This window comes from Sorex fumeus, unplaced genomic scaffold (assembly GCF_029834395.1).
Source record: "Sorex fumeus unplaced genomic scaffold, SorFum_2.1 ptg000207l, whole genome shotgun sequence".
NCBI classification, from domain to species: Eukaryota; Metazoa; Chordata; class Mammalia; order Eulipotyphla; family Soricidae; genus Sorex; species Sorex fumeus.
Genome location: NW_026606264.1, coordinates 1733110 through 1760463, shown reverse-complemented (window position 1 = coordinate 1760463; position 27354 = coordinate 1733110). Strand labels below are relative to the sequence as shown.

At 55.2% G+C, this 27354-nt stretch overlaps 2 protein-coding genes across 2 annotated transcripts in view; both read right to left on the bottom strand.

Annotated features, from left to right (window-relative positions):
* The window catches only part of SNED1 (sushi, nidogen and EGF like domains 1), a 537305-nt gene that overhangs the window by 324928 nt on the left and 185023 nt on the right, over positions 1-27354 (bottom strand). The window lies entirely within an intron of this gene.
* The window catches only part of FARP2 (FERM, ARH/RhoGEF and pleckstrin domain protein 2), a 58959-nt gene that overhangs the window by 4611 nt on the left and 26994 nt on the right, over positions 1-27354 (bottom strand). The window contains exons 13-23 of the mRNA XM_056108291.1: positions 25802-25988; positions 24978-25669; positions 24319-24567; positions 18097-18199; positions 17833-17987; positions 15486-15575; positions 14823-14956; positions 14216-14297; positions 4776-5013; positions 3426-3556; positions 223-291 (exon numbers count right to left, since the gene is read on the bottom strand). Coding sequence (XP_055964266.1) covers positions 223-291; positions 3426-3556; positions 4776-5013; positions 14216-14297; positions 14823-14956; positions 15486-15575; positions 17833-17987; positions 18097-18199; positions 24319-24567; positions 24978-25669; positions 25802-25988 — 2130 coding nt within the window. The remainder of the gene's footprint in view (positions 1-222; positions 292-3425; positions 3557-4775; positions 5014-14215; positions 14298-14822; positions 14957-15485; positions 15576-17832; positions 17988-18096; positions 18200-24318; positions 24568-24977; positions 25670-25801; positions 25989-27354) is intronic.

The following is a 27354-nucleotide window of genomic DNA, read 5'->3' as shown; positions in this document are numbered from 1 at the left end:
GTGCCCTCATACTGACCACTGCCCACTTGTCGCAACCAGTGCCTGTCTACTGAACACTGCCCATCCACTGACCACTGCCTGCCTACTGCCCACTGCCCACCTACCGCGATCAGTGCCCGCCTACTGACCACTGTGCACCTACTGACACTGCCCACCTACTGACCACTGCCCTCCACTGACCAGTCGTCGCCTACTGACCAATGTCCGCCACTGCCCACCTACCAGAAAGAACATCCTCTGCTGCAGGCCCCTCTTGGTGAGCTTGTAGAGGCTGCCCTCACGGATGAGCGCCTAGAAAGCAGACGAGGCGCTGCTTAGTGGCTCACGACCCCGAGTGGTGGGCGAGCTCTGGGCGCAGCAGCCCCTCACCACCGAGCCCTGGTCCTCGCCAACCGCCCTCCATCCTCCTGACGGCCGCACGTCTCTGGGGAAACCATGGCTGTGTCGCCAGAGCCCTCTGGCCAGGAGGAGGGCGCCAGCCCTGACACGCGGGACTGTCTGGGTGGGTCGAGCTCCTCTCCTGGAGCAGGTGGTGCCACGTCCCTAGACGCTCCTAGGGAGGCTGGCACGGCGTGATGGTTATTCTGAGACTACGTGCTTTTGTTGACACAAGAAACGTCCCTGTGCAGTCACCGAAGCAGTTCGCGCTGAGCCAGAGCCAAAGGTGCCCGTGATGCAGGAAATCGACCCAGGCCCGTGGCGGCCACAAGGCTGTCCAACAAACAAGGTGGACCATGACCTGCTCACACGGGGACATGGGAATGGAGCGGCCTCGTGTCACCTACAAAACTGAACAGCACAGCTCGAGTGCTGTGTAAGTGTGATAGCACAGCGGCAAAGCGGGCTGACCGCGGGGCCAGAGGGACAGGACAGCCAGGAGGGCCCTTGCCTTGCATGTGGCTGACCCGGTTGGGTCCCCGCACCCCATGTGATCTTCCAGTCACTGCCTGAGTAACTCCTGAGCATCACCGGTATGACCCCAAAACTGAAAACAAACTAACAGGGCTGAGGGGAATGGAAACCTTACAGAAGAAAACGGGCAAATCTTCCTACCTGGGATCAGGCAGAGCAACCTGGGAGAAGAATAAATTGGATTTCATCAAAATTAACCCCCTGTGTTAGAAAGTGAGAGCTGGGCGAGTTCTCAAAGGGTCTGTGAGGTGGGCATGCTCCGGGCCACTCTGGAAGCAGACCCCCGTGGTGTGCGCTGACCACCAGGAAACTGAACAGCCAGCCAGCCCCCAGACTGTGCCAGCCAGTGCGGAGGGGGGTCTGCCGGGAGCACAGGGGAGGGTCTCGGCAGGGGAACGACACGTTTTGGAACCAGGTTGCAGCATCTCGGGAAGATAGTTTCAGAAGAGACTACAGAGACACTTTGAGGGGTGTGTCCTGTGGCGGTGACTGGGCGCATCATACAGAGGAACGCCCTCCATCCTTCCTGCAGAAATGCCACCTGAATTTTTCTGAAACTCAAAAAAACAGTGGGGGCCACATGACAGGCCAACAGGAACAGAGGGGGCCTCATGGGGTGGGGGTGGTGGCTGTGGTGGCTCTAGCGGTCAGTCTGGGTGTCGGGAGAGCTGGCCGCCTGCAGCTGGCCAGGCGCTCAGAAGGGCATTTTGGACCTGGAAGGTGGCGACTGCTGAGCGTCTCCCACCGCCAAGCCCAGTGTGAACTCGCAGCGATCTTGGCGCTGAGGGCACAGCGTAAGGTTGTGAGTGACACGCCAGACCCACATGCAGCAGGGAGGCCCTGAGCTCTTCCTGAGTCCTGGGATGGAAGGTTCTGGAAGGGGAGGCCGGCGCTGGGATGGGAAAGGGCGACCGAGGAGCTGTGGTCTTGCAGGCGCCTGGACGTGGCCTTCCCACCGGCTCTGTGGCAGGAGGGGAGGCGGGTGCTGCGGGATGCGCCAGGCTGACGGTAGTATCTCGTCCAGCGGGAAGCGTGCTCTGGTGAGGGGATGTGTAGGAACACTGTGGATGGACCCCCATTGTGAGCGACTTTGTAACTGTGGGTCTCACTGCAGTTCAAAACAAAAACCCCACAAAAAAAACAGTATCTGGTCTTCTGGACTTTTTATCCTTTTCGCTTTTTGTTTTTGGGTCTAACCCAGCAGTGCTCAGGGCTTAGTCCTGGAGGGCTCAGGGGGCAAGTGGGTGTTGGGGATCAAACCTGGGTTGGCCACATACAAGCAAATGCCCCAGACTGCTGTGCTACTAGACCTTTTTCTTCTTTTTTTTTTTTTTTTGCTTTTTTGGGTCACACCCGGCATTGCACAGGGGTTACTCCTGGCTCATGCACTCAGAAATTATTTCTGGCGATGCTTGGGGGACCATATGGGATGTTGGGAATCGAACCCGGGTCAGCCGCGTGCAAGGCAAACGCCCTACCTGCTGTGCTATCACTCCAGCTCTTTAGACCTTCTTACAGATTCAATTTCTTTGGAATTTCGGGAACTTTATAATAACTGAAAGTATGTGCTTTCAACATACTATTTGGTAAAGCAACAGATTGTGATAGGAAAGTGCTTTCTTCTCCTTTCTTAAATATTTTGGGGGGGCGCATCTGAAGTGGTGCTCAAGGCCTTTCTCTTGGCTCTGTGCTCGGGGATTATTCCTAGCAGGGCTTGGGGGACCATGTGTGGTGCTGAGGATCAAACTTGGGTCAGCTTCACTCAAGGTAAGCACCTTAAGACCTTGTGCTCCAAGAAAATGTTTTCTGTAGGTTTTATTTGTTGCGTACTACTTTGACTTATAAAATTTTTATATTGAAAAAATAATAATAGAAATAAAAACAGGGGTGGGTCAGAGATATAGTACAGTGGATAAGGCGCTTGCCTTGCACAAAGCTGTCCTGGGTTCAATCCCCAACCTTCTATATGGTCCCCCAAACTTGTGAGGAGTGATTCTGAGTGCAGAGCCAGGAGTAACCCCTGAACACCGCCCAGTATGGCCAAACCCTTTCTCCCCAAAGAAACAAAACCAAGGGCCAGGGAGATGACTCAAAGGTCAGAATACCTGCTTTGCATGTGGAAGGCCCAGGTTTGATCCTCTGCATGGCATGGTCCTCCAAGCACCGCCAGGAGTGACCCCCCCCCAGCCCCTCCAGCCATGTGTCAGAATATCCCCTCAGCACTGTTGGGTGTGGTCCCCAACCCCAACCAAACTAGCCGGGCAAAAACAAACAGTTAATGAAGCAAGCCACTCAAAGAACTTTTACAGGGGCCCAGAGAGCTAGCACAGCAGGCGGGGCGCTCACCTTGCATGTGGTCCACCCAGGTTCAATCCCTGGACCCCATGTGGTCCCCCAAGCACTGCCAGGAGTGATTACTGAGTGCAGAGCCAGGAGTAACCCCTGAACATCACTGGGTGTGGCCCAAGAAAATCAAGGAAAAAAATGCAACTTTCTCAAATAAAGTCACTCACCCTGCCGGGGCTGACAAGGTTCTCGACACCAACCAGGTCTCGCTGCAGCTCCGTCAGCTTCTGAAGGTTCTCTAGTCGCTCAAGGCTGGGCCGGAGACTGGAGGCCATGTCTGTGATGGTCTTGAGGGCAGCTGAGTAGAAACATCCTCAGTCTAGGGCTGGACCCTCAAGGTTGGGGGTAACACCCCCCAGCCCCACCCCACCCCATCTGCCACTGCACAGTGGAAACAGTAATTTCATTATCTATTTGCAGTGCCGGGGATCAAACCTAGGGCATTAATCAACAAAGCTGGTGCCTGACCACTGACCTACACACCTGGCTAGGAAACAACATTTTATTTTTTTGCTTTTTGGGTCTCACCTGTCGATGCTCAGGGGTTACTCCTGGCTCTGCACTCAGGAATTATTCCTGGCAGTGCTCGAGGGACCCTATGGGATGCCAGGGATTGAAGCTGGGTTGGCCGCATGCAAGGCCAACGCCCTCCCCACTGTACTATTGTTCCAGCCCTCAAACCAATGTTTTAGAAGGAAATCTGTATTTAAGGAATTTTCACCAAACTCCTCTGAGAGTGTCTTTCACACACAAGGTTTGGCTGCCAGGTGTCTTACAGGCAGCTGGAAATGAAGAGTGATTAGCCTAAGCTGCTCGTCAGCGAATACTCAGCGTAGGCAGAAGGAAAACTAGTGTCTGTAAGGCAATATAAAACAGGATGTTCCTTAGGGCAAATGATTTTTTTTTTTTTCTTTTTTGGGTCACACCCGGTGATGCACAGGGGTTACTCCTGGCTCTGCACTCAGGAGTTACTCCTGGCAGTGCTCAGGGGACCATATGGGATGCTGGGAATCGAACCAGGGTTGGCTGTGTGCAAGGCAAACGCCCTACCCGCTGTGCTATCTCTCCAGCCCCAGGGCAAATGATTTACTACAGTTGGAAGGCTAAATAATTTGCCCCTTCAAAGTAGCTGTAATTTTCTCCATGGATGGACAGGTAGATGCTAATAAGTTTTTTTTTTTTGTCACACCCATCTCACTGCTGGCAGGTTCAGAGGACCAAAGGGGATGCTGAATCCAGGACCAAACCTGGGTTGGCTGTGTAAGGCAAGCACAAGCAAGAGGCTCTAAGCAGGAAGGCTGTCCCTGAGAAGGGCACAAGCTGGTACTGAATGCATCTGCACTGCCTGGACGGCCGATATAGTAGGGTAACGACAGGCCCTGGCTTCCAGCGGAAACCACTCCCTCTGACAACTTGGTCACCCGTCCTGAGGCCAGAACTTGGGCTGTCCACACCCCCCGGCTCCTGCCGGAGTGGGGCCTCAAGGCTGCAGTGAGACGTGAAGCTCCCTCCCTCACCCTGGCAGTCGGCCGAGTCGTGGTGCCCCGGAGGGCAGCACCCACACAGCCGGCCCAGCAGGAGGCGGTAGTGGACCAGCCGCTGGAGGGGTTTCAGCAGGAAGCTGTTGAGAGGCAAGTAGCAGACTTTCTGGAGCTCGAACTCCTTGGACACCATCTCCAGCTTCTTGAAGCGCTTGGTGGCCTTTTCCAGTTCCGTCAGGACCTCGTCGTGCCTTTGGAAGTAGCTGGTGAGTCCCTGTGGAGGCACCAAAGGCTGCCCTTTAGGTAAGGAGATGTGAGCCAGTCTGCCAGGATGGAGGATGGAGGCTTGGTGCAGGCAGCAACGCGAATGGGAAATCCCAGTGGGCAGAGCGACCGGCCCAGCACGGGCAAGCCCACGGCCTCCTGCCTCCGAGTGGCCCGCCGGACATGCCCCGCTTTGAACTAGGGCTTTTATCTCGCTCAGCACTACCAGGCAGGCTGACCCACCTCTGCTACCTGAGGGAAGAGGACAAGGCTGAGAGGCCGATGGCCTCAGGTGGCAGCCGTGTGTGTGGTGTGGCCCACAGGCGCTCCCTTGGCCAGCAGAGGCCGTGCACATTCTCCCTGCGTTCCAGAACAGAGCAGGGCGGTCTTTGACCCCTTTATTGGAGAGGTTATGATACTGCCGGCAGTTTCTAGCACAAGTCAAATGTACAGATAAGGCTTATCTTTCTAGACATGAACTTCAGCTGATGACTGTCAGGGTGGAGACGAGAGTGGGCGGGGCCAGATCGCTGGTATACCGTTTTATGACCCTAATCCACATATCCAATCCTACTGGTCATCCTAAGGACTCTATTTGCAGAGGGGCCTGTGAGATCATCTTGTATCTGCTACAAGGTCGTATTCGATCTCTTTGGTCATCCCATGCCGTCACCCAGGCTGTCATTTGCATGAGTGGTTTGGTGACTCTAATTTGATGACTTCATAACCAGTCGGCAGAAACAACTAAGGGAGGGAGGTCCAAAACGTCTGTAAACCCGGGGGGGCCCTGGGGTGGGGGTGGAAGAAGAGAAGAGAGAGAGAGTGCTCTGGCATATGGAAGAAGAGCAGGGGTGGCAAGCAGGGTATCGTGAACGGAGGGCAAGGCGGTGAGAAGAGGGACAGCGATCGTCGAGGACTTGCGATTCCTGTAGAGATACACCCACAGGAGCTGCTAGGGTCCAGAGAACTAGTACAGGGGGTGATGTGCTTGTCTCACGGGCAGCCGACGCGGTGTTTGTTGTACCTCATATGGTTCCCCAAGCACGGCTGGGAGAGATTCCTGAACACAGAGCCAGGAGTGAGCCCTGAATGCCAGGGGATACGACCCCCAAACACACAAAAATAAAAATTTTAAAAAATATGGGCAGGTTGTAAAAGAGCTATGACATTGGTGACCTCTGGTATGCATACAATCTCTCATGCCGTCCATAAGGACCCAGAGCTGATTAGCACCTGCCACAGCATCAGAACCTTTTTGGTTGCAATATTGGTTTATTTTAATGATCATTACATAGGTGATTTGTGTAAAATGAGAAGCCGAGATGTTGGCAAAGGACATCCATAATGAACACACCTGGCACATCTTACCTAAGACTATTCTCCCTAATGATGATTCTAGGAGATTACTTACAAGACACAGTTCTAAGGAAAATGTCAAGCTAAGGGGAATGGTGTCCTGAAGGATCTGACCTTCTGAGAATTCTTTCATGAGGGAAAGATGTCTATCCGTGGAGAACACTCTCTGGAAAGAAACACCCACAGAGGGATATGTTGTGCTGAGGGAAATGTGTCCATCTGAAGGGAACTCTGAAGGAAAGTCCATCTGTGGTGAATAGTTTTCTATTTTTTTCTTTTTGGGTCACATCTGGCGATGCTCAGGGGTTACTTCTGACTCTGCACTCAGGAATCACTCCTGGAAGTGCTCGGGGGACTATATGGGATTCTGGGAATTGAATCAGCCGCTTGCAAGGCAAACGCCCTACCTTCTCTACTATCACTCTGACCCCGAGAATACTTTCCTGAGGGAAATCAGCACAGAGAGAAACCTCAGGAAATATCCTGAGTAAAATGTCCTTCTGAGGCAAACTGCACAGGGATATGGCAAGTTGTGAGGAAATGTCTGCCATGAGGGAAATGTCTATAAGAAGGAAGCCCTGTCCTGAGTGAAATGTCCATCTGTTTGGAACTTGATTATGAAGAAAATAAACATCTGAAGGAAGTCAACCATAAAAGAAATTTTATGAGGAAAGTGATCATCTGAGGAGAACACTGTGGGAAAGGTGCAACTGAGGAGAATGATGATGTCCTGAGTTAAATGTCTATCAGAAGGAAACACTATCCTGAGTTAAAAGCCATAGAGGCGAAAATAACTTGAGGGAAATGTCTATCTGAGGGCAATCTAACCTGAGGGAGATGTTCTGAGGAAAATGCCTATCTGAGTGGAAATCTGTCCCCTAAGCATATTTTGTTGTGAGTAAAATGTCCTTGGGATTTCTTCCCTTTTGTGCGTCTGAAGAAAATGCTGACATGAGGGAAACAATCATCTTAGAGCACTGTCCTTTGGGAACTGCCAGTCTGAGAAGAATGCTGTCCTAAGAAATATCTATCTGAAGGAAAAACTGTCCTGAAGGAAATGTCCAGCTGAAGAGAACTCTTATTGAAGGAAATGTTCATTTGAGGGGAACTCTGTCCTAAGGGAAATATTCTTCTGGAGGAACATGCTCTTGAGGGAAATGTTCATCAAAGGGGCTGGAGAGACAATACGGGTCTTCAGGCACTTGCCTTACATACTTCTGACACCAGTTTGATACCCAGCACCACATATGATCCCCAGCACTGACAGGAGTGACCCCTGAATATAGAGCCAAGATTCTCTTCTGAGAAACATTTTCCTGCTGTGCTCATCCCTTTGTGCTTGCTGTTCAGCCTAGAAAAAACATCTTAAAACATCCTGAGGAAAGTTCCCAATAGTGGAGAATGCTCTACTGAGGTAAATTTCTTTCCTCCCTCTCTCCTTTCCATTTCCTTTCTTTTTGTCTGTTTTTGGGCCACAGCTCATGGTGCTCGGGGATTACTCCTGGCTCTGTGCTCAGGGATGACTTCTGGTGGACTCAAGGGACCATATGTGATTCTGGGGATTGAACTCAGGTTGTCTGTGTGCAAGGCAAATGGTCTACACACTGTACTATCACTCTAGCCCCAACTGAGGAAAATTTCTATCAGAAATGAGTACACTCTAGAGAGAAACTGACATGGGAATGCAATCCTATGGGAAATGTCCACCTGGGGTGCCACAGGCCTGAAATTAATGTCCATCAGGTGAAAACTGTCCTGAGAAAAATGTCTACTGAGGAGAGCTCTGTCCTGAGGAAAATATTGATTTGAAGGAAGCACTGTTCTTTTTTTTTTTTTTCTTTTTGGGTCACACCGGGCGATGCTCAGGATGCTCAGGGATTACTCCTGGCTTTGTACTCAGGAATCACTCCTGGCCGTGCTTGGGGGACCATATGGGATGCTGGGAATCAATCTGGGTTGGCCGCGTGCAAGGCAAATGCCCTATCCGCTGTGCTATTGCTCCAGTCCTGAAGGGAACACTGTTCTAAGAAAAAGGTCTACCAGAAAGAAACTAATTCAGAGGGAAGCTTTACTCAGAAGGGAATCATGTATAAGGGAATTTCCCCTGAGTAGAACTGTCCAGAAAAAAAAAATAAACATATGAGGGAACATTGTCTTGATGAACGATCATCTGAAGGGAACCCTGACTTGAGAAATGTACATCTACAGGGAAGTTGGTACATCTGAGAGAAATGCTCATCTGAGCAGAATGCTAACTATGGAAAATGTCCATCAGAAGGGAACAGTGTCCTGATGGAAATGTCTATTTGAGGAGGACTTTGTCCTGAGGAAATGTCCATCTAAGGGGAACACTATCATGAGAAGAATTTCATCTGAGAGGAACTCTCGTGGGGGATATGGTCATCCTTGAAGAGATCAGCTGTGAGAAAATGGCCATCAGATGAAAACCCTACCCTGAAAGATATGTCTACAGAGGGAAATACTGTATTGAGAGAAATGTCCATCTTTCAGGAACTCTGTCCTGAGGGAAGTGTTCATATGAGAGAAGGAATGGCTATTCTGTGGTAAATATTATCCTAAGGGAAATGTGAATTTGAGTGGAAATCTGTCCTGTATAAATGTTTATATAATTGGATTTGTTGTGAGAGAAATGTCTATTGTAGAGGTTCACTGCCCCTAGGGAAAAGTTTATCTGAGAAGAATATTTAAAGGAGGGGGAAAATCTTATGAAAATGCTGCTTATCCGAGGAGAATGCTACCTGAGGAAATGGCCATCTGTGGAGAATTCTGCTTGGAGGCAAATGTCCATCTGAGGGGAATACATTTTCTGAGGGAAACATTTTTTATGATGGACACTAGAAGGAAACTCATCCTTAGAGAAATGTTGATCAAAGTAGATCATGTCTGAAGGAAATGACCGTCTGTGGGAACAAAATCTGTGGGAAATTTTCATCAGAAGAAACCTTATCATGAGGAAATGTCTATCTCAATGGCTCACTGTAATAATGTCCATCTAAAGGAAATACTGTTTGAGGAAATACCCCAAGAATATGTCCTGAGAGAAATGACCATCTGTGAGGAATTCTGCTCTGAGGAAAATGCCATAGAGGGAAATATTTTCATGGGGGAAATGTTTATTTTAGGGAATATAATCTGAGGGAACTGTTATTCTTAGGGAAATACATATCTGAGTAGAAGTCTGTTTTGCATAGAAGTTTGTCTTGCATAAATGTACACCTAAGAAGAATAAGAAAATCTGTTGTGAGGAATGTCCATATTAGTCTTTCTCTCCTTGAGGAGAATGCTGATAATCACCTTGGGAGAACACTGTCCTGAGAAAACTGACATTTGAGAATGCTGTCTGAGGAAATGTTCATCAGAAAGAACTCCTACCTGAGGAAAATGTCCATCTTGCATAAAACACTTCCGAGGGAAATGTTCATCAGAAGGTAATAATGTGCTGAGAGAAATGCCATCGAGGAGAGCTAGCTTTGTCCTAGAGAAATTTCCATCTACAGATAACAGTAACGTGAGGGTAGTGTCCATATGAAGAGAACATTTCTTGAGGGAGTGCTCACAAAGGGGAACATTTTCCTGAGGGAAAGTTCATCTTAGGAGAATTCTTTAAATACTGCCGTTGTGTTTTTGGTGAAGGAGGTGGCCACACCTGGTGGTGATCAGGGGCTATTCCTGGCAGTGCAAGGATTTGAATCAGGGTCATGGCAGCAGTCATATACTAGTCAAATGCTTTGCGCTGTCTTTCTAGCCCCCGGGAGAACTCTCTCTGGAAGAAAAGAACTAAAGGGAACTTGTCCCAAGGAAAATGTCCATTTGAGGTGAGCACTTTGCTGATGGAAATGTACATCTGAGAGAACCCTATCCCAAGGGAAATGTCCTACTGAGAAGAAATGCCCAGAGGAAAAATTTATCCTGAGATAAATGTTCGTACAAAGGCAATCTATGCAAAGATAAATGATGTGCTGAGGGAAATCAGCATCGAGTAGAATTCTGTCCCATGGAAATGTCCATCTAAGCAGAATTTTATTTATTTATTTTTGTTTTTGGTCCATATCCAGCAGTGCTTAGGACTTACTCCTGGCTCTGTGCTCGAGGTTCACTCCTGGCAGGTCTGGGGACCACATGAGGTGTCAGGGATCAAACTTGGTTCTATTACCTATGTACTATTGCTCTGACCCTAAGCAGAATTTATTGTGAGAGAAATATCTATCTAAGGGTTTCTCTGCCCTGATAAAAAATCCATTTTAAGAAAAATGTTGTCACAGGCTGAAGAGATAATACAACAAGTAAGGTATGGTATGAACCCGAATTCTATTCCCAGCACCCCATATAGTCCCCTAAGCCTTGCCAAGGGTGATTCCTGAGGGCCAGAGCAATGGTACAGCAGGTGCGGTATTTGTTTAATATGCAGCTGACCCAGGTTTGATCCACAGCATTCCATATGGTCCCCCTGAATGTTCCCAGTACTGATTCTTGAGTGCAGAGCCAGGACTAACCCCTGAGCATTATTGGGTGTGGCCCCAAAACAAAACAAAACAAAACAAAACAAAAAGACTGATCCCTGAGCACAGAACCAGTAGTAGGCATTGAACACACCTTGACATGACCCAAAAGCTAAAGGAAAAAAATGCTGATATGAAGGCAAAAAGCATCTTAAGGTAACACTGTCCTGAGCAAACTGCTCATCTGTGGAAAATGCTCTCCTGAAGGAAATGTCCATCAAAGAAAATTCTGTTTTGAAGGAAATGTCTATATGACAAGAATATACTCCAGAGGCAAGTAAACATATGGAAATGGTGTCCTGAGGGAAATGCTCATCCCAGGGACACTATTTCCTGTGGGAACACACTCCTAAAAAAGTGTCCATCAGAAGGGATCTGTATCTGAGAGAAATATTCATCTGAGTTGAACTATGTCCTGAAGTAAATACTATGTGGATGGAACATAATCCTGAAAAAGACAAAAAACAAAAAACCATGTGATGGGAAACACTGTCCTGAGAGAAATACCAGCAGGGGGAAATCTTATCCTGAAGGTTTGTCTGTCTGAGAGAAAATCTCTCCTGGAGGAAATGTTCATTGTAGGGATCCTTGGTTCTGGGTAAATGTTCAGGTAAGAGGAGCTTTGTCTTGAAGAAGACTCTAGGGGACTTAAGGGGATTCTATAACAAGGAAATGTCCTGAGGGAATGAGCATCTAAAGGGAAATTCATCTTATGGAACTGCATATATTAATAGAATTTGTTGTGAGGGAAACGTCAAACTTAGGGGATCTAAGGAGAATGCTGGTATGAGGAAAATGATCATCTCCCTCCCTCCCTCCCTCCCTCCCTTCCTTTTTCTCTCCATCCCTCCCTTCCTCTTTCATTTTTTTGGGGCACAACATGTTCTCAGTACTTACTCCTGACTCTGTGCTCAGGAATTACTCAAGTTAATGCTGGGGGACCACATGTGGTGCTGGGAATCCAACCCAGGACCCCACCTGCTATAATATCTCTCTAGCCCCAGAGAAATCTTTTTTTGGTTGTTTTTGGGCCATACCTGACAGTGCTCAGGGCTTATTACTGGCTTTGCACTCAGGGATCACTCCTGGTGGGGCTTGGAGAACTATGTAGGATGCCAGGGATTGAACTTGAGTTGGTCATGTGCAAAGCAAGTACCCTACTAGCTATACTATTGCTCTGCATCTGCTTCCCCCAGGGAAGTTTCCTTTCTTGAGGGAAATTTCATTCACGGAAAATCTATCCTGAGGCAAATGTCTATCTAAGAGAAACTTTACTGAGGAAAATAACCATCTGAGAACACTGACCCAAAGGAAATGCTTTTCTGAGGGCAACTCTATTCTAAGATGGATAGGAAAAATATCTATCTCAGTAGAATTCTGTTCTGAGGAAAGTTTATCTGAGGGAAACACTGTCCTGGGGAAAATGTCCACAGAGGGATCTAATCTTGAGTAAAATTTTTATTAGAGAGAATTTTGGTCCTGAGGAAAGTCCTTCTTAGGGGTCATAAAGAAATGTACAACTGAGAGAAACTCAGTTTTGAGGGATATGTCCATCTGAGTAGAAATCTGTCCTGTACAACCAAGTAACATTTGCTGTGACAGAAATGTCCTTACGATTCTCAAAAAATTAGAAATTGAGCTCGCATTTGACCCAGCAATACCACTCCTGGGAATATATCCCAGAGAGGCAAAAAAGTACAGTTGAAATGACATCTGCACTTCTGTGTTCATTGCTGCACTGTTCACAATAGCCAAAATTTGGAAAAAAAAACGAGTGCCCGAGAACACATGATTGGTTAAAGAAACTGTGGTACATCTATACAATGGAATACTATGCAGCTGTTAGAAAAGATGAAGTCATGAAATTTACATACAAGTGGTTCTACATGGAAAGTATCATGCTAAGTGAAATGAGCCAGAAAGAGAGGGACAGACATAGAAAGACTGCACTCATCTGGGGAATATAAAGTAACAGAATGGGGGTGGAATACTCAAGAATAGTTGAGATAAGTACCAGAAGGCCTGCTCCATGGCTTGGAAGCCAGCAGCACATGCTGGGGGAAAAGGCATCTCAGATAGAGAAGGGAATGCCAAGTAAAGGGTGTTTGGAGGACTCGCTCGGGATGTGAGATGCGTGCTGAAAGTAGACTATAGACCAAACAGGATAGTCACTCAATACCTCTATTGCAAACTACAACACCCTAAAGGAAAGAGTGAGCAAAAAGGAATGCCCTGCCACAGAGGTGGGGTGGGGTGGGGGGAATGGGGTGGGGGGTGGGAGGGCTACTGGGATCATTGGTGGTGGAGGATGGGCACTGGTGGAGGGATGGGTACTGGATCATTGTATAACCGAAACCCAAGCATGAAAGTTTGTAAGTCTACAACTGTACCTCATGGTGTTTCACTAGTAAAAAAAAAAAAAGAAAAAAGAAATGTCCATATTATGGCTTCTCTGCTGGGAGGAAAATGTTTCTCTGAGAAGTATTCTGTCTTAAGGGACTGACAATCATAGGAGAACTCTGTCCTGAGGGATTTCACATGTGAAGGAAATGTTTTTCTGAGGGAATATCTATCTGAAGAGAATAGTCTACTGAGGGAAATGCCTACAGAAGAAAATGTTGCCTTGAGGGAAAAGTCCATCAGAGGTGAATACGTCTTTTGTTTATTTATTTTGGGGCAACACCACCGATGCTCAGGCTCTGCATTTAGGATTTACTCCTGGAAGAATTCAGGGAACCATATGGGATGCAGCAGGCTATGTGCAGTGTGCAAGGCACGCATCCTACCCACTGTACTATCTCTCTGGGGCAGAGGTGAATATATCTTCAGAGAAATGTCCTGATAAAATCACCCATTTGAATGTGATAAAATACCCATCTGAATGGAAATTGTTGTGAAGAAAAATTCATCTCAGTGAATTTTGTTGTTAGGAAAATGTGTTTCTTCAGGATTCTCTGCCTGAGGGTAATGTACTTCTGAGGAGAACACTGTCACGAGTAAAATGTGCATATAAGGGGAACTCTGTCCTTCTAGAAAGATCATCTGTGGGAAACTCTTTCCTGAGGAAAATGTCCATCATAGGTTGACCTCGATCTGAGATTAATGTTCATCTGAGTATAATTCTGCCCTGAGGGAAATGTCTACCTGAGACAGAGGGAAATGTCTCTGAGAAAAAGGTATGAGGGGAAAAGTAGAGTCTGTGGATAATACCGTTCTGAGAGAAATGTCCTGCTGTGGGATATGTGATCTGAGGGAAACTTGTCCTAAGGGTAATGCATTTCCTGAGATGTCTCTGTGGCCTTTACTGGTGCCTCTAGTCACTTCTGAAATTGTTACCTTTAACTGACGCATGTTCCTGAGCAACACGTCGCCAATTCGCTGATGACTGTGTGTCTCCTGGGTGATGGAAAGTCCTTCCCTGGTACAGAAATGAATAATTAGGTCAGAAAACTCAGAGCAGTTCTCAGAGGCCGCCTGACTGCCATGTACACAGCCAGATGGCAAGGAGAGGTTTGAAAGGGATGCCCCTCAACAGTGAGCAAGCAGCAAAAGGGGGTCAGCTGCTCTTAATCCCGATTGCTCACCTTCTTCCCAAAGAGAGAAAGAAGTGGTTACTAAATTTACGTTCTCCCCCACGACTTCTATGAAATAATGGTCCTTCTGAGGCCGGAGCTACAGTACAGCCATTAAGGCTGGCCTTGCATGACTCCAACCCAGGTTCGACTCCTGGCACTGTGCAGGGGGTTCCCTGAGCCCGCCAGGAGTGGTCTCTGAGTGCAGAGCCTGGAGTCAGCCCTGAACACTGCCAGGTGTGGTCAAAAGAGAACCAAACAAAAGAGAAATCATGATTCCTTTGATGCAGTCTCTGAAATTGCAAAGTTCCTGACAGTGACCGGATGGGGCTGCAGGGGGCCGTGGGCAGGATCCCACTGCCGGTTGTTACCAGAGTGCCAGTCTCTGCTCCACCTCACGCAGGAAGCCTCTGTGGAACTCGTAGATGGGATCCATGTTGGAGAAGAGCAGTGCCATCAGCTCGGTGGGCATGGCCTCCTCCTGGGTCACGGCACTGCGGAACCACTGTGGGAAGAGCATGGGGTGACCGGGGGGTCCGGTCCAGGGTGCGTGGCCACAGCCAGCCAGCAATGACCTGAGCACTGCTCCCGGGAAGAGCTTCCGGCATTGTTTCGGCTGTCCTCTTGGCTGACCACCCACTTTCCACAACAAAAGCGTGATTCTTGCTGAATCGCTTCAAGTGGGTCCATTCTTAGTTTTCCCAGAAATAAGAAATCAGACGAATTTGACCTAGACATGCTTTCAGACGAATATTTTTAGTGGCATATTTTCACAGGGATCTGGTGATATTAAGAGCCGTCTCTCAAGAGAGAGCTTTTTTTTTTGTTTTTTTTCAGTTTTTGTGTCATGCCCAGAGATGCTCAGGGATTACTCCTGGTCTTGTTTGGGGGACCGAATGGGATACTGGGTATCAAACCTGGGTTGGGTGCCTTCACCACCACCATCCTATCTCTCCAGCCCCTCAAGAGGAAGTTTCTGATTCAGGTCCAAGACAGGTGAGAAAAGCAAGATAATAAAGACTTGGGATTCATACCACAGTGATGACTTCTAAGTCCTTCAGGAATGTTCGTTCTGTGGCAAGAATCTCCTTGGCAATGAAAAGGGCTTCGTCCGCTGTCACGCTCTGTAGGAAGCAGCCAGTGAGAGCACTCACGGAGGTGGCCCCTGCTCACACCGGCTTGTTTCAGCACCCATGCTTCTTCACCCTGCGTTCCCGGGGGACACCTGAGCCCCTCGCGTCCCCACTCACGTCTGTCTCTCATGTGTGACTGGACAAAACACCGCGTCTGAGTGTGTAGCGAGACTCTACACATTCATAGTGACTCAGCTCACGACACGGCACTGTGTCCCCTGAGCAGTTCCAGGGGTGCCCTGTGGGGAGCCGGAGGTGGCAGACGCGTGTGCAGGGCAGAGGCCTGGCCCGGGGCTCAGAGTGCACAGGAGAGGCCTCGCCCCAAGTGCCTCATGCCCCCTCAGGCAGACCCCGGGGCCCATCGAGCCCAGGTCTCTGGTGGCCGCTCAAAAGCACTGAGGACCCACCTCTGTCAGGGGAGCGACAGCCCCTCAGCCCACTGTCCCCTCTGCAGCTGGGGCTTCCTGGGACCCCCAGGGTCGACCGACCTCCAGGAGTGTGTGCTGGCTTCACACGCGTGTCAGAGACCCTGTCGTGGCTCCTGGCCTTCCTCCTCCGGGAGAGAGGCGACTGACAGCAGGCAGGGTGAGCGTGGGGGCCTCGTGCACTCCCAGTGCCTGATGGGGGCCTCGGGAGGGAGGAGCTGAGGGGACTGTGATCCCCGGGGGCAGTGCTGTGGGGGTCGGGGCCAGGGGTACGCTGGGGTCTCTGGCTCAGGAGCGCCCCCTTGTGCTCAGAGCTCCTCATGGTTCCCACACACTGGCCGGCCCGGGCTCTGGCCTCCGGAAGGTTCCCGCTCTTCACGCCGCCACCAGGACGCTCCAGCCCAGCCCAGAGGCCCGCGCTTCTGCCAGGGTGCAGAACGACACCTCAGCCCCGACACTCCCACAGAACCAGGGTCCTCAGGAGTGGGAGAGGCTATCTCCCTGGGAGTGAAGGGCAGCATCCCAAGGAGGTGGGGCGCTGCCACCAGGGGATACCGGGGTGGGGAGTCCCAGCCAGCCCCACTGCCTCCTCCCCTACTGGCAAAGCCTGGGACCAGCTGCAGCCTGTCCTGACAGGGCAGGGACCCCAGATCCTGCTGCCCGCCACTGGGCCCTGCCACAGACTCACGCACAGATCCACACACGCATACACACACACACTCATGTCGCACATGCACACACATGCACGTCACACACATGCACACACACATCACATGCACACACACGCACATCACACATGCACACACGTCACACATGTACACACACATCACACATGCACACACATGCACACACACGCACACACGCACGTCACACATGCACACACGCACATCACACGCATGCACGTTACACACAAACACACACGCACGTCGCATGCACATACACGCACATCACACATGTGCACAACACGCGCATACACGCATGCCACACACATCACACACATGCATATCACACACATGCACGCACATCACACATGCACACACATGCATGTCACACACATACGCACACACATGCACATCACACATGCACACATTACACACACGCACGTCACACACACGCACGTCACACATGCACACTCACACACATCACACATGCACATACATACATACACGTCACACACGCACACACATGCACATCACACACACATCACACATGCACACGTACACACATGCACATCACACACGCACACACACATCACACATGCATGCGTACACACATGCACACACGCACACATACCACACACATGCACGCACATCACACACATGCATGTCACACATGCACACATGTCACACATGCACACACATGCATATCACACACACATGCACTCATGTCACACACGCACACACATCACACACGCATGTCACACATGTACACACACGCACGTCACACACGCACACACAATACATGCACACACATGCACGTTACACACGCACACACACACGCACACACACGCACACACACACGCACATCACACAGGTGCTGTGTCCCAGCGCCAGGAGGACAGAGCTGTCCTGGCCATGCAGGGTGTGTGGAGAAGAGGAGAAGGGGAGGAGGAGGAGGAGGAGGAGGAGGAGGAGGAGGAAGAGGAGGAGGAGGAGGAGGAGGGGGAGGAGGAGGAGAAGGAGGGGGAGGGGGAGGAGGAGGAGGAGGAGGAGGAGGAGGAAGGCGTGAGGCCCAGGTGCTGCGAGAGCCGCGGGTGGGGGCACGGTTCCCGCTCCTGTCCCCGCCCGGAGAACATGCCAGCAGGCCCTGCTGGCTGCACCCACCTTGGGACTCGCCTCGTCCTCGCCGCTGTCTGTTCCGGCTCCGCCAGCATCGCTGAGCCCCGGGCTCAGGAGGGGGGACGGACTCTGCTCGAGGGGGCCCAGGCTCGGGGGGCTCTTCCGGGCGGAGGGAGGCCAAGGGCTGTCCACAGAAAGGCCTGGAAGTGAACGGGCAGGTGGCGTGAGGACGGGACGGGCTGCGGGGACCCCGCTGCCCCCAACCCTAACTTCTGCCAGCGGCTCTCAGGGCAGGCCAGCCTGACTCACGGTCCCCGCTGCCGCGTGGACCCCCTTCCTGGGCCACCCTGTCCCTGAGGGGGGACAGGCAGCACAGCACCGGCAAGGCGGAGCCGCTGGGCACACCGCGGGGCTGAGCCCCAGGGAATGGTGCGGTCAGGGCCACCCGGTCCCTCTGAGGGAGCCGCGTCACACGGCTGCTCGGGGTGGGGGTCCGGTCCAGCCATGGCACAGCGAGCCTCACCGGAACCGCTCCTGAGAACCGCCACGCGTGGCCTCCAGAACCAAACCAACGGCCAACCCAGCTCAAGTTCCCAGCCCTGTACGATCGTCATCAAGAGCGCTGGCGTTTCTAGAACTATTCCGAGCAAGCAGTAACATCCTTCCTTCCTGAAGCAGTGTCCCAGCTTGTCCAGCGAGGGGCTGACGAGGAAACTCAGCGGACGGGGGCCTCCACACCTGGTGCTACCCTGGGCACCAGGGCCAGGGGTAGCCGAGTGGCCCCTCAATACCTTCACCTGCCCCCAATTCTCAAAGGTTAACTGTCTATGAGACAGGAAATCATTTCATTTCATTTCATTTCATCATCCTGTTATTCGTCGATTGCCTCGAGCAGGCCCCAGTAACGTCTCCTTCATCCTAGCCCTGAGATTATATTCAAGGCTCTTTAGGAGAATGAGACCCATCCTTGTTACTGGTATTTGGCATATTTGGTGCGCCACGGGGAGTTTGCCAGACAGGAAATCAGTGACTATTAAATACCCAAACTGGAAAATACCTTTAAAGCAGAGCTTCACAGAGATTTTTTCATTTGTGTTTGGGCCGCTCTGTGCAGTGCCCTGGGCGGCTCCTGGCTCGGGGACCAGGTGTGTGGCCAGAGATCAGGCCCGAGCCGGCCACGTCCAGGGCAGGTGCTCCGCCCACTCCACCACCTCTGACCCCCTCACAAAGGGTCAGCTGTGGCTCAGAAGCACTCTCAGTCGAGCTGCCTCGGGGCCTCAAGCACGCGGTGTTTAAACACCCACATCACAGCGACACTTGGCTGACGACCTGCTGAGTGGGGGGGACCCCGCCCCCCCAGAGCCACCTCATTCCCGACAAGTCATTTCACAGCAGTCCCTGGCGCCCTGCGGGTCGGGTCCGAGCAGCACACGGTCTGTGTCCTGGCCCCAGCTGAGGCGCTCTGTCTCCTCAACAGATTCACAGCGGCGTGGGGCGACTCTGACACACCACCAGCTGGTCCCTCGCCAGTCCCCCGGGCAGGAGCGGTCGTGGGCATCAGAGCACCCCCGGACGCAGGAGAGAACAAGCTGACCTACAACCAGCCTGCCAAGGGTCACTTTTACTCCGCATTTGGCCCGTGCGAAGCCCCTTCATGTGACGCCCACTCCAGGACCCGGTGCGGGGATCCCTGTTCCAGCCAGTCAAGTGGACTCTGGGCTCCCCCCGGCCACTGGGTCTGCACTCCCAGGTCCTGGCGCACAAACGCCACAGGAGGGTCGAGAAGCTGCTGAGTCCCGGCCCCTCCCGAGTCGTGTGCCAGCCAGGAGGGCCCGACATCCACAGAGCCGGGCCGACCAGCGTGGGCAGTGCAGCCCCCCGGGCCTCAGGAAAGACCCGTCCCACCGCGTGGCACTCTCAGGGTCAGCACTGGCCAGTCTAACAAGGCCGAGGGAACCCTAGCGTGCCCTCACTGCAAGCCAGGCCCCTCTGGAGTCACGGCACGAGCTGTAGAGAGGGTCAGTGGGCCACACAGAGTCCCGGCCTGCGCCCTGGCAGTCTGCGAGGGCCCGAACCCCCAGGCATGCCGCCACACGCCCTGCCTGGCACGGGGCGGGGGGCACAGACGGCAATGTCAGGCCTGAGGGCTCCCAGCATGTTCAGGACCCTCAACGCTGAACCTGAGTCGTCAGGGGGAGAGAGACCTGGTCCCCAGTTGGCACAGCAAAGGGCTGGGCCTCAGCGCTAACAGCGTCAGGGACATGCAGAGGCTTGTGGCAACGGGTCCGCAGCTCTAGGCCACGCAGCAGCACGTGGGCATCCACGCACACACACACAAGTATGCACCCGGACACACGGGGACACTCCTGCACACACACGTGCTGGACGGTCCCTGCCCACGCACGCACATGTGTGTAAACATCGAACACATGCACATACATGTACACACCAGGAGATCCTTGCACACACGAACGTGCCCTGCACACCCTTGCACACACACCACACGTGCCCTCATGTGGCAGTGATCCCCCCCTGGCTCCGGCACAGCCTGACCCTGTCACTTGCTAACAGGGAATGTGGAAATTCCCGGGGTGGCCGTCTGAGGAAGAGTCGGGGGTCTGTGCGGAGGCAGACAGGCCCAGGATGCCCCAGCCCTGCCCGGGCCCCAGCATGGCCAGGAGCGAGTCCAGACACGGGTCTGTAGCCCTCGAGGCCCCGGATGTGGCCCCAGCCAGACCGAAAGCAAACTCTGGGCCAGCTGTGCTCCCCCTCCCGGTGGGCTGTGCTCAGCTCCAGCAGAGATGCTTCCCCTCTGGGCTGAACCCCCTCGGTGGGCACTCACTGGGCCACGGGCTGTCGGCCAGGCTGGCGCTGTGTGCCGGCGAGCCCTCCTGCACTGCCCTCTCTGCCAACCGAGGAACAGCAGGGAGGGCGCCTTCCTTGCGGGACCCACAGCCAATCCCTGACCCCTCACAGGGTCTTCTAGCGCCGCCAGGAGTGACCTCTGAGCACAGGGCCGGGAGCCAGTCCTGAGCACCGCAGGGTCTTGCCCACACCCCAAACCCAACAAAATCAAGCAGGGACAGCCCGGGGCGCGGGACTGCGTGCCAGCTCGCGGAGATGTGCAGGCTCGTCTGAGGGCTGCTGTGCTTCCAGGCTCTCTGGGGCTCAGTGGGCTGGAGCGCTAGGACCGCGGGCAGCGGTTTGCCCTGCTTGGCTGACCCAGGTCTCTGGAACCCCAGGTGGTTCCCTCAGCACCGCCAGGAGCAATTCCTGAGTGCAGAGGCAGAGCCAGGAGTCACCCCGAGCATCCCCGGGTGTGGCCCCCCAGAAAGACAGAGGCCGAGGTTTCCCGGGGCATCTGGCAGGCTTAGATGGGGGACAGGCTCCCTGGGTCCAGCAGGCCACTGCGGGTGAGGAGACAAGACATGCTCATTCTCTCGCGTGCAGTGAGGGTGCACAGTGCGTGTCTGCACATCTAAGCTGGGGCCACGGGGACCCCCACGCTGCTTCCCGCAGCTCCTGACAGCCCTGTGTCTCCCTACGACAAGCAGCACAGCCCCACGTGGCTCAAGCCACGCGAGAAGCCAGCGAGGACACGGAGACTCAGTCACCATCCGAAACACTGAGTTACGCAAACCAAACTGAAAGCAAGGAAAGGGAAGGAGGCTAAAACGCCCATTTGAAAAATCAAAGCAAACAATTTCTCGTTTTATTGAATAAACAATATAAAGATTCTGGGTTAGTACAAATCTGCAAAGTCATAAATGGCGATTTCAGTGAAAACGGTTAATAAGTACTGAGAACAAGGCGCCAGAAAAGCTTCTCAAAGCCGGCCGGCCCAGAGGTCAGAGCCTGGCCTTGCTCTGCATCCCGCTGCGAGAGCTCGCGTTCAGAGGGACACGTCCTGGAAGGGGCAGAGTGGCCACACACCCCGGCCAGCCCTGGCCCGGCCTAGGGCCAAGGCCAGGCAGAGGAAGGTGCCACAGCCTTGAGAACAGAAACTCAAACCCTCAACTCCAACTGCCGCCAAAACGCTGACACTTTTCTCTACCAACGATCCGTCCTAGGATTCATCTCTTTGTAGTGTTCCGTAAGGCACGAGGCACAAGCAGACCCTGAAGACACAGAAGCTGGCATCAAATGCACAGAGCCACGTGACCGAGAGAGACGGGCAGGGGCCATGTACCGTGTGGCCATATTACACGGCAGATGGACACGGGCATGTGCCATGTGAACATACATAACAGACAAGTGCAGGGGTTATACTGTGTGGTCATACATGAAAAGACAGGTGCAGGGCATGACCATGTGGTCAAACATAAGACATGCACATGAGTCACGTGATCACACATGACAGCTACAAAGGTCATATGTGAACATGCATGATATGCACATGGCTATGAGGTGTGTGATCATACATGATAGGCAGGTGAAGGGGCCATGTACCGTGTGATCATACATGATAGGCAGGTGACGGGGCATGTACCGTGTGATCATACATGATAGGCAGGTGACAGGGCATGTACCATGTGATCCTCCATGACAGACACATGTGCAGGAGTCAGGAAGGTATAGTCATACATGACAGGGACAGGCACATGGGCCAGGGGGTATGCAGTCACGTATGACAGAGACGGGCACAGGGGCCACGTGCAGGCGAGCAGACATGGTGCACAGGTGCTGGGGGCATGTACCGCGCCATCATACCTAAGAGTCCCATGCCGCGTGTGATCACCCATGACAGAGTCAGGGCAGGGACACACGCTGTGAGGGGCGCCCTGTGAGAGAAGCAGCTGAAGGGGCTGTTCGCACGTGATCATGTGTGACGGGCCCGGGCCACACGGAACTGATCCAGGCTACCACACCCTGGCCCCGAGCAGCCACGCAGGCCCTCGTATGGCCCAGCGGCAGCTCTCTCCGCCTCGTCAGCCTGGGCGCAGGACGCAGACGCACAGCGAGTGACACCGGTGGGGAGCTGGGACACAACGCCGGGCCCCGTCGAGCAGCGGGCAAGCGGGCAGCCAGTGGGCAAGAGGCTGGCGCCGAGCCTCCACCCCTCGCTCAAGCCGGCCACGGGGACGTCCTCCCTCAGCTGATCTGCGAGCTGGGCTCACGGCCCCGGGAGGCGGACAGGGGTGGGGGAAGCGTGGCCCAAGTCACAGTGGTCTGAAGTGGGCGTCCCCTCGGGAGGGGCCCGCCGAGAGGAGAGCTCGCCGGACAACTGTGCAGACCCCCAGGCCCTGGCAAGGCCGGGGAGATCGTGCAGGGCCGAGGCCCAGCTCAGGGCTGGCACCACGGGGTCTCGCCAGCGTGAGCACCGCCTGTGAGTCAGGCTGGCTGGTAGGACTGGGAGTGGACTTGGGTCTGCTAGCACCATCTGGGTGACCCCCAGAGAAGCCGAGTGTGAACCTGGAAGCCCCTGCACCAGCGGCTCTACTAGCACCGGGCGTGGCTGGGCCGAGGGCAGGTCCAGCCTCTGTCCACGCAGAGGCAGACGCAGCTGCCCAGCAGGGATGGGCAGTGGCCTGAGCCTTAGCTCCTGCTGCCCGTGTCAGGGGCACAAAGCGGGCGCTTGAGGCCGTGGAGATGGCGCCCGGGGCCGCAGGGAGGAGAGTGCCAGGGCCCCGTGTCCCGGAGTGAAGCACCAAAGGGCAGGGGGCTCGCCCAGGGCCTTAATGCCGGAATTGGGCTGAAGGGGCCCGTTTCTGTGCATTTCCAAAACCTTCTGCATCCATAGCTGGAGCATCACCTGCAGGGCCCTCAGGCTCACGGCGGACCCCGGCCGCTGCCCTTCCTGGCCAGCCTGCAGAAGGAGCCCAGCGGACGAGGGCCCTCTCCCTCCCCGAGGCGGCTGCCACACCTGCCCGGCTCAGTGGGCTCCCACAAGGCCAGGCCCTGCGCTCCGGGAGACGGGGTGCCAGCCCCCGGCCCCCAGTGGTTCTGGTCTGTGGCCTGCCGCGAGTCGAGGTGACTTAGGGGGGTCGCAGGGACTGGTGCGGCTCAGGAAGATGTGGAGATGGAGGGGCCACTCGACACGCAGCCCCGGCGGTGGGAAAGGAAAGGTTCCGAGAGGCCCTGGCTGAAGAGGCAGCGGCTTAAAGCTCCGGCCAGAGCATGCAGCGTGGCCACAGGACAGACACACGGACACGTGGACACGCAAGCACGGAACTCAAAGCCCAGGCCACGGGCGGATGCCTGGCTCCTGGTCGGGGCCGGCGCCCTCGGGAGTGTCCAAGTTGTCCCGGCCACCTCGGCCAGGCTGTGTCCTTCACCGCCTGCACCTCGCAGCAGCCCTGCAGGGCCTGGCCGAATGGCCCGTCACAGACCAGCTGCCCGGAGCCTGCACCCCCAGGAGAGACGGTGTCTGTGCCCTGCGTCCCGGGGTGCCTGGCCCTGCGTGTCGCCGACGGTGGCAGCCGTGTCCCCAGCCACCCTCAGGCCCACGGCTGTCTGCCCTGCAGCAGGGACGCGTCCAGTGAGGGGCACTGGTGTGGACGTCCAGCGCCTTCTCAGGGGCAGCTCTCGTGCCTGCTCTCCGCGGAGCCTGTCCTGGCCGTCCTCCCCGTCGTGCCTTTTTGACACTCGGTCCCACACTGGAGCCCGCGGCGTGAACGCTGCTGGGGTCTGCGGCATTCCTGGGCCCTCGCAGCGATGGGTGAAGAGGCCAGAGCCGTCCTCGGGCCAGGCGGCCTGGGCTAACTGGGCAGTGGCCGCACAGCACTCAGGGAGGAGCCTGGCGTCGGTCGGGTCAGACCTGTGGTGGCGGCTGACCACCGACTGGGGGCCACAGAGACGGGCACCTGCCCTCTGTCCGAGGCACAGCTTCCAGCATCTTCCAAGTGAGTTGAAATGGAAAAACGTCGGCATTCGGGTGCAGAGAGGCGGGGGTTAAGGCACTTTCCTGGCACGCGGCCAGCCGGGCTGGTTCCCCGGCACCCCCGGGGTCTCCCGAGCCCACCAGGAGTGATCCCTGAGTGCGGAGCCGGGGGCCCTGAGCACGCTGGTGTGGCCCCACGTCTCCCCTGGCCCCGTTCTTCTTTTCTCTAACATTCAAAAGGGAGAGATGAGCCTGGACGCCTAAAGAGCACCTCTGCCCGGACCCCCAACCCCCTCTCCTCGGAGGCCGCGGTGGGAGCCGCAGCTCCAGGCCTGCCCCGGGATGGCGCTCAGTGGGGGCTGCCGTGGGCCCACTCCCCCGGGGCCACGCTAGTGCCGCCGCCCAGCCAGCCGGCGGCCAGCCTCTCGCCCATGGGCTGTGCGAAGCGGTGGCCGAGGAAGAGGCTGATGTCCAGCGGGGCCTCGGGCTCGGAGCCCCAGGAATCGGCCTCGCTGCTGCTGGGGCTCTCGGCCGCCGTGGGCGGGCAGCTGAGCTGCTCCAGCTGGTCCACGATGTCGGAGAACTGGAAGGCGGAGCTGGACTCGGAGCGCACGGAGCAGGCGGGGAAGTTGGCCATGGAGCTGGCCTCGGACTGGCCGGCCGAGCTGGGCGTGTGCAGGGACAGGCTGAGCGGCAGCCGGCCCAGGGAGCCGCTCGGGCTCGGGGACGGGCTGTTCCGGAGCGAGCCGGTGTCCGAGGGGCTGGGCGGCCCCCGCAGGAGGCCCGGGGAGTCCGCGGCGTGCTCCCCCTCCGAGTCGCAGCTGTCGGCGTCCAGGTGCACGGCCTCCGTGGAGTACCTGTCCGGGCTGGACCGCGCAGAGCAAGGGCGGCTGCCCAGGGCCGGGGCCCTCGAAGAGGCGCCACTCCTGCTGCCAAAGGGGAAGGCGAACGCCTCGGAGCCGCCGGCAAAGAACGAGATTTCGGCCGGGTCGTCGTCTATGAACTCCTCGGACACCTGCAGGGGGGTGCCTGCCAGCGTGAAGCCGGGGCCGCCCCCCACGCCTGGGCGGCCACACGGGGGCAGGCTCGCGCCCTGGTCCCGGGCCAGCCTGGGTCCCCTGCCAGTCCCGCCAGGCTCCGGGCTGAAGGCTCGGGGCCCGCACCCCCTCACTGCGGGGCCCCACCCCGAGGCACCTGGGCCTGGCTGTGGCTCGGGGGCGCCGGGGGGCTGGGCCCGGCCGGCAGCTCCACTCCTCTCCGCCGCTGGGGGACAGCCGTGGTCCTTGAAGTCGGGCAGGCCAGCGGGGGCCAGGGGGCACGCAGGGATGGAGAAGAGGCCGGAGGCCACAGGCGTCCTCGAGGCCTCGGGGAGGGCTGTGGTCTGGGGGGAGGAGAGAAGAGAAACGGGGACATGAGACAGGCGTCCCGTCTGGGGGCTGCTGTCCCGCACGCTTGCCGGCCTCTGCAGCGAGGGTCCCCGGGCCCCAGGTGAGGCCTGTGGCAGGGACCGGCTCTGTCCGGTTCAGCCTCCAGACACAGCCGCAGGCCTGGGCAGGGGCAGGGGCAGGGAAACGAGCGTGAGGGGGCAGCCGCCCAGGGTGGGCCCGACAGAGCCACTGGCCATGGGGGGAGAGGCCAAGCCGGGCCCGTCTGTGACGCAGGGCTGGAGGCGGGACGGGCTAGACCCCACCCAGAGGGAATGAGGGTCACCCGGGAGGGCACGGCAGGAGGCGAGGAGAAGCGTGTCCTCGGGCTGAGCGGGAGGCCACGAGCACCAGGCAGGGAGCAGTGCGAGCCTGGGGTGGCCACGGAACAGGGCACAGGGCAAAACAGACTGCCCATGGGGCCGGGCAAGGACGGAGCCTCCAGCCCACGGCAGCCAGCCTGAGGGCCGCAGAGGGGCCCCGGCCAGCCCCGGCCGTGCCCAGAGAGCCACAGCCCCCAGGGGCACTGTGCCAGTGCCAGGGACCATGAGAGTAGCAGCAGCAGGGAGGGGCGGGGAGGGGAGGACTAGAAGCTCTCCTGAATGGCGAGGACCCTGGGGGCCTCAAGGGGGGCCCAGCACCTCTGGGGGGGCCCAGACCACAAAACAAGGACTCAAGAGCAATGGCATCTGAGAGACAGAGGGCGCACGGGAGGCAACGCACAGCTCACCCGCGTCCACCCTGGCCCCACTCAGCGAGCCCTGAGGCCAAGTGGTTGCAGCGCTCAAGCCTGTCCCCGCCGAGGGAGGCTGTGTGTGTTCTGCCAGAACGACACAGGAAAGGACACTGCGTGGGGGCTGGAGAGACAGTTCAGCGGGGAGAGCACTGGCCTTGCAGGTAGCTGACCAAGGGTTTCATCCCCAGCACCCCACATGGTCCCCAGGAGTGATCCCTGAGCACAGAGCCAGAAGAAACTCCTGAGCACTGCTCGGTGTGGCCCCCAAGCAAAAAACAAAACACAAAGGAAAAGAACACTGCAGAAATAAAACGTTGGGGCCGGAGCAGTAATACAGTGGGGAGGGCTTTTGCCTTGCACGCAGCTGGCCTGGGTTCGATCCTTGGCATCCCATATAGTCCCCTGAGCACTACCAGGAGTGATTCCTGAGCACAGAGCCAGGAGGAAGCCCTGAGCATCGCTCGGTGTGACCCAACAAGCAAAACGTTGCATTGCAGCAATGGAAGAATTATGTCTTCCTGTGGTGTTGGGTGACACAGGTCACCATGTCCCATGGTGTGGCTGACACAGGCCACCGTGTCCCATGG